Genomic DNA, 7,006 nt, shown 5'->3' on the forward strand with positions numbered 1-7,006 from the left:
AATCAATTTGTATATATACATTTTTTCCATGGCTGCCAAACACCCCGTCCAAATAAAGCACAATCAATCTACGCATTATATTGCCAGATGCAACCCCAAAAAACAATCGCCAGATGTGCAATTGAGGGTGGTGGAAATCTTGGTCTGGGAAGGAGGAGATAATTTGATGAAGGAGAAAAAAAGAAGAAAAGGAAGAAGAAAATAAATAAGAAAAACAAGAATAATATGTATAAATTTGACATGATTAGTGTTGGACCACTAGAATTTTATGCTCCTTGTCCGTTTAATTTTATGCTCCCGTTGCAACGCACGGGCAATTACCTAGTCAATGCAAAGATAGACAACGGAAATCCGTTGGTGCTCCCGGAAGCGCGCGAAAATATTTTTTGAAATGTCAAAAAAGTTCCAACAAAAATTCTATGTGTTCTTTGTCACATCCAATGCTACATACAAATTTGTAGGCAAAAAGATTAAACATTTTGGCCTTTGCAAAAGAAAAAACACCAAATGTTACCCCAAAATGCCACCCGAAATTTGTTTTTTTCACCGGCAAAACACCGCTGCTTCGTTTCGCATGAATTTTTTTAAGGATGCTTGCGACACTAATACGAACATCTACAAAAAAAAATCAGAATGTTTTAAAAATATTTACCATATATTTTTGTTTACTAGCGCGCGCTCCCGGGAGGCAAAACGCCTTTCTCGGATAGGCAAAGCTCTTGCGTATTCGTGAAAAAAATGCGGCACAGTTTTTTTTTTTGAGACATAAATGCGGCACAGTTCCTCGGTTAGGAGGGTCGTGGGCTGGGCTACTCTCGCAAGTTCTCACAATTTTCTTTGTGTAGTCCAGCAGCCTGGGAACGTACAAGTCCACGACCCACTAGACTCAGAAGACTCGGCCCAAAACGAGTCAGCCAAGGGCTGCGTTCTGCTACTCCGCTCTGTTCCTCAGACTCTCGTCTCGCTAGTTCCTCAACTTCCGGCGCAAGCTGAACCCTCGGACCCGACCGCGGCAGCCGCCGATCCAGCCCCCGCCGCGATGGAATTCGCCCTCGTCGACGGCGAGAAGTTCTCGCCCTCCTGCTCCACGCTTGTCATGGTTTGGATGTCAATTTCCGCTGAAATCTATCTTTGCTAATGGTAGCTCCTTCTGGTTTCTGACGTTGCTGATCCGCTCCTTCGGCCGCGTGCAGCCCGCGCTTTCGATCGGCAACGTGGGGCAGCTCGCCGTGGACCTGCTGATACCTTCGGCGAAGGCGAGGCGCGTGGCGTACCTCGACGAGCCCTCCGTGCTGCCCTGCATCGGCAACGACGCCTTCGGACCGGACGCCGTCGGCGACCTCGCGCTCGCGCTCGAAGGTTGGGCCTCTCGAATCCCGACCCTTTGTCCCCCCTGTGCTGTGCTGGCCGATTGTTTGATGGATTGTGTTAGTGGTGCTGCTATTTAGTTGCTTGCACCGTTGGCCTTTATTTTGTGCATACCATCTGTTTGATGAAATGCGGTGCTGCGTGTGCTCTGTCTGCTGTGCACGCTGCTGTTTGATGAAATGTGTTTACGGCGCTGCGTGTGTACTCTGCCTGCTATGCCCGTCACTGTTTGATTAACTGCGTTTCGGTGCCGTGGGTACACTGTCTGCTACGCCTGCCTCTTTTTGATTTATTTTTTCTGAGTTAAGGAGCTATCCACTCCCGATTTCCGTTTCAGAAAACCGATAAGACAACAGCAGTTTAGAACTTACAGGCGCACACAACACTCTAGGTGCCGCCGTCGGTCACCTATTCAGCTCCAGGGCTATATACCCCATCGAGCAGCCTATGTTGTTGCAGAGTACTAGGTTGTAACTTCTCAAGAAACAGGACAGAACCATCCAAAGATAGTTACTGATCGCGTGAAACATAGCATAGATCTGCAAAATGAGGCCCACACGACCACCATCTTCAGGATGACCCCATGCCAATCCTGAGAGTTGTTGTTCCCCAGCCTCTGCCTCGATTGTATAACTCCATGGCCACCTTAGAAAGCAGCAGTGCCGCATATTGTAATACCTGTTTCTTTCTTCCTCTCTGCAATTCAGCCTAGTATGACACCCGTTTGCATGACCTATTTTATATATTTCCCAGGGAATCCTCTCTTAACTAGTACAAACTTAAAAAAAGATCAGTTAATTTTGTCATAAGCTTTTTCAATATTCACTAAAAAGCTAACATCTCATTTTCTTCTATGAATTTCATTTTAAAACCTTATGCAGTATACTTATACATCATGTAAAATGAACCCACCCTTAATAAAAGCTGTCTGTACTGGACAATTATTTTCTCAGGAACATCTGCAGCTTCATTGTTCAGTACTTTTGTAAGGATCTTAAACAAAACATCAGATAAGCATATAGGTATGTATTGTTGGTGTCAGCTCCAACACTTTTGGCAATAAAGTCAAAACCCCATAATTAAATCTAGCAAGTCCTAACCTACCATGATAAAACTCATTAAACATGAATAATAAATCATTACCGACAAGTGCCAATGATGCTGATAAAAATCAGCAGGAAAACCATCTGGCCCAGGAGTTTTATTGTCTTTCATTTGAAAAACTGCTATTATAATCTCGAAGGTTGGGCCTCTCGAATCCTGAAAACTTCATCCTCCTGTGCTGTGCTCGCCAATTGTTGGATGATTTGTATTAGTGGTGCTGCTTAGTTGCTTGCACCGTTGGCCTTTGTTCTGTGGTCTGTGCACACCATCTGTTTGAGGAAATGCGCTTATGGTGCGTGTATTCTGTCTGCTATTCACACCACTGTTTGATGCAATGTGTTTCGGTGCCACACTAACTCTGTCTGCTACGCCTGCCACTGTTTGATGAAATGCATTGCGATGCTATCTGTACTGTATGTCTGTATCTGCTACACCAATTGTTTGATGCCCTACATTGTTTCTTCCGAGAGAGAGATACAAATGATAAATACACAAATATTGAGCTGGTTTTGGAATATGTCTCTACCTTAAGTGAAATATGGGTACGGCATGCAAGACTCACCTGCTTTCTCATTTTTGCATGCAGAATACGAATCACCGTCTCACGGGCTGGCTTTCATTCAACAAAGATCTCCAGTTATTACGGTATGTTGTCAACTCTTTTGCCGCATGCTGGCATATTGATATAATGCTTAATTCAAGAATATGTAGCGGTATCTTTATGTTTTTCAATATGCGGGTGTTACTTAGGTATATATATATTGTTTTACACAGGTACTGCCCATATGAGTTTATGTGCCTGAATCTCTTTTTGTGGTGATAAGGGGTCTTCATATATTGTCAATATATCTATTTTGAGAGCTTCGTCGGGTGGTGCTTCTTTCAGTAATGTAAAAGAAGTGTCTTGATGCGGTTCTTTGCATTGTGGACTTTATGTAATATGGTTTTGTTGAAGAAAACATTATAATTTCCTTGTAACTTCTTAATTAGATAGTGAATCCTAGGGTTCCTGACTAGAGATATGATTGTACGATCACTTGTATCAAAGAAATTCCTTTATAGAAGAAATTATGGGAAAACAAGTTCGTGTGAAATTGTTGTGAAGTTCAATCTGAGAAATCAGAATTTATAACCGGTGAATATAATATGGCCACTTTGATTTCTTACTACAACTGCAGGGGATGATGGTTTCGTTTGCCAAAAATGTTGCTAATTTCATCAGTAGCATTGGGAAGGACCATGTTGTTATTCTTTCAAGTTTAGATTCTGGCAAGAGAAGAGTAATTGATGCATCCAGGTATTTGAAATATTTTGCTACAAAGATTCCATATTTTGGATTTGTGTGTTCTTTCAAGATAGGGCCATTAACACGTTTCATCATGCAGTGATATGCTGTATTACCTTTCAAGCTGCAATGAGGATGGTTCTGATCCAGAATGTGAGAAACTAGGGTGGAAGAAACTTGAGGAATATGATCCATCTCAACGACTGTGGAAATGTCTTGCTAGTCTAATTGAGGGTGGTGTTCTTTCAGAAGATATGGCTGATGATCCTGAAGAGATGACCGCAAGTGATTACTACGCGACCTTGCCATTTGCAGCTCTATTCTTTGCCTGCAAGGTATCTGATTTTATTTCAGCTCTAAAGTTTTTTTTTTCATTTGAAGTTGCTGTTAAAACATCTCCCTGTGTTATGATAGGCCAAAGGTTTGAAAGTTAGCTGTGTATTATGTTACTGTTCAGAAGGGGACAATATGCCAGAATCTTTCCACTTAGCAGAAGCAGTATGCAAACTGCGAGGTCAAGACCCTGAACAATTCCACGGTATAGCTCTATATCACCTTGAGCACTTTTTCCCTTTTTTTCTCCCTTTTACTCTGGAGTGAACCCACTAATTACAAACATATAGTTATGTTTATTCATTTGTCTCGAAGTGCCTAACTTCTCTTGCAACAACTGCTCTGGTTTACAGTACTTGTTTTTATGGGTATACTCCTTTAGGAATGTCAGTCCTCATTATTCAGTTATTAAAGTGAATTGTTGGGTTTTCTGTGTAAACAAGTGGTTCTATCAATTTACAGGAAATGGGTCAAATGGATGGACTATTCCCTTGTCATGGAAATCAATTTATGGACCACCTCCTGATATGTCTATTTTCTAGACTGACTGACCTAGTAAGTCAATCGCATATATTTTCTGAATCTCGCTTTCAGCTATTTTTATTCCAAAGCAAAACAGTTTCTGAATGAACAACCTCGTTCTGGAAACTAGGGATAGCATCAAAGCATAATACAGGGACACTCAGTTTAAGGGAATGACATGCACAAATGGGTGTGTGCTGCCTTGTTCGCTTCTCTGTGGACATGACTAAACTTAGATCCCTTGAAAGTTAATCTCATATCGAGTATGGCAGTGTTGCGCCCAGTAATTTGTAAACATTTTCGCTACATTCACGCTCTGGATTTTTTGTTCTTTAGCTTTATTTATTTTTATTGTTTTGTGTGAAAGGATATTTCTTGTTACAAATTATCATATTTTTCATTTTTAATGATATTATTCTGCTTTTTCTTATGTTGGAATCGTCGTTGCTAGGTCTTCTGCTTTATAAGAATTTTTTTTACCCAGATATTGTACTTAGCAAGGAGTCCTTGGTCACAGAATACAATATACTAGGAAGCTTGTTCTGCCCGTCTATTTAAATAACAATGCTACTCATAAGAAATACATGATCCTCCCAGTTACCGCTCCACTTCAGTCCAGTGGTGGACTTTGTTAATACGAATACCGAACCTAGTTTGATGGAGATCGGTTGCAACCTCAGAGGCATGTCGTGAACCATTACCAGGAGAATGATCGCTTGAATGAACCATAACGAGCATCTGTCTCACTCTTAACAAGTTTGATGAGCTCTTGGTAGACCTGTGCCTACTAGTATCTACCAAGCGCGTGCTAGTAGACCTGTGCCTACTAGTATGCCAAGTTAGTTATGTCATGGAGAAATATTTTGTATTTGGAGATCTGACCAAGTTTTCCGTTTCCCTTTTGCTGAAACATAACGGAATAAGTTAGCAGGAAATCTTTTTCTTACTTTTTTTCTCGGGGTCTAGTAGAATAAAACTGGTCCTCAGCAGATTATCATCTATTAGTACCATTGACCACGTGCAAAGTATATGAAGTAATGAGTCGCACAAATTGGTAATAAGTGCTAACCAACATCAACCACCTAGCGATAATAACTCCAGTTTATTGATGGATTTCTTTAAAGCTCTTGTTTCTTATTAATACTGTCGTACCATTGTCAGCTGCCATGTTGCCATAGCACATTATTCCCTGTGACCCATGGTATTAAACAAAGGCCACAGTTGGATCTAGACAGCAAAGATTTTGGACCATGGTGCAATGTGATATACTCCCTCCGTTCCAAATTACTTGTCGAGTACTTGTCTTTTTTTCCTTGTACGTCACCGAAGCCTACAGTTAAAAAAAAAACTTGAGCGGTCTTGCTGAAATTGTATCCCAAGGTTGGATACCTTTATATAGTAAACCTATGTACTATATATACTTAGTAAGCTTACGGTAAAACTTTAACCTCCTAAATTTCTGTTTTCTCGCACTTCAGTCTGTGAACCCTGATTTCAATCAGTTGTATCTTGCATTTTCGGGGTGGTTCGTGACGTTCCTTTTTCCCACGATTTGACAGGTGAGGTTGCAATCATGGACAGCGCTTTATCAAGAATGAGGAAGGATATTAGCTTCAGGTTTTTGTTTTTGCTAGAAGATATTAACTTTATGTTGTGTAATAGAAATCCCCAGGATGGTGAGTCTCCTACCCTCTTTTGTGCAGCAGCAAACTATTTTCAACTTCCGTTTAGAACTGAAGGCATCGTGGAGCTTGGAACCTGGAATTTATGTGTCCTTTCAAAGTCGTATCCGTCTTGGTCATTCAACCCGCAGCAACTAATTGCCATGTAGTAACACCACCAATCTTAATCAAGTTATTATGTGGGATTCCAGGCTCTGTTTTGCGGCTATTCCCCGTGTCTAAGTGGAATACTCCGTCCGTCGGATGTAATAACGTTTTATATTATGGGACGGAGTAGATTTATTCCTTTTTATTTTAAAAAGATTGCACCATCTGCCTTAGTTCACTGATGAGATGCTTTTTTTTTTCTTGATAAAACTTTCAGTCCATGGATTTTCCTTCCTTTTGCTACAAGGTTGAAGGGAGATGGTGCGTCAAGTTATTCGCAAGGGCCAATTTAATCCTCTTCCCAAGGATCCCAGATGAATGTCTAAAATTTTAACGCTATGTTTCAACATCCACCCTAGTCGAAACGGCAACACCATTTTTACCTCTCCGAAAACTGCAATAATGCAAGTTCATAGACCAACTAGTGACGCCTGCAATCAATGGAGCCGTAGAGGCATCGCCATCATCGCCTCTCTCATCGAGGCTGGGCAAATCTTGTTGTAGTAAAGAGTCGAGAAGTCGTCGTGCTGAGGCCTCATGATCATCGCACGAGAACAACAATCGT

At 41.3% G+C, this 7,006-nt stretch overlaps 1 protein-coding gene across 4 annotated transcripts; it reads left to right on the plus strand.

Annotated features, from left to right (window-relative positions):
* Positions 1-903: 903 nt before the first annotated feature.
* On the plus strand, positions 904-6,605 carry LOC109779481 (uncharacterized). Of its 4 annotated transcripts, none has more exons than XR_002236851.4 (9): positions 904-1,099; positions 1,194-1,359; positions 3,059-3,117; positions 3,651-3,769; positions 3,858-4,092; positions 4,172-4,295; positions 4,553-4,645; positions 6,172-6,229; positions 6,316-6,605. XR_002236851.4 is itself a non-coding variant. In XM_020338106.4 (8 exons), exons 1-7 carry the CDS (start codon positions 1,040-1,042, stop codon positions 4,630-4,632), a joined length of 843 nt encoding a protein of 280 aa, XP_020193695.1. In that variant the 5' UTR covers positions 909-1,039; the 3' UTR covers positions 4,633-4,645; positions 6,172-6,605. The 4 variants fall into 4 exon arrangements, 2 of the variants coding, with proteins under 2 accessions (XP_020193695.1, XP_020193696.1); XR_002236852.4 differs by having other exon boundaries at positions 909-1,099; positions 6,319-6,605; XM_020338106.4 differs by having other exon boundaries at positions 909-1,099; positions 6,172-6,605.
* The last annotated feature ends 401 nt before the right edge of the window (positions 6,606-7,006 follow it).

This window comes from Aegilops tauschii, chromosome 5 (assembly GCF_002575655.3).
Source record: "Aegilops tauschii subsp. strangulata cultivar AL8/78 chromosome 5, Aet v6.0, whole genome shotgun sequence".
NCBI lineage: Eukaryota > Viridiplantae > Streptophyta > Magnoliopsida > Poales > Poaceae > Aegilops > Aegilops tauschii.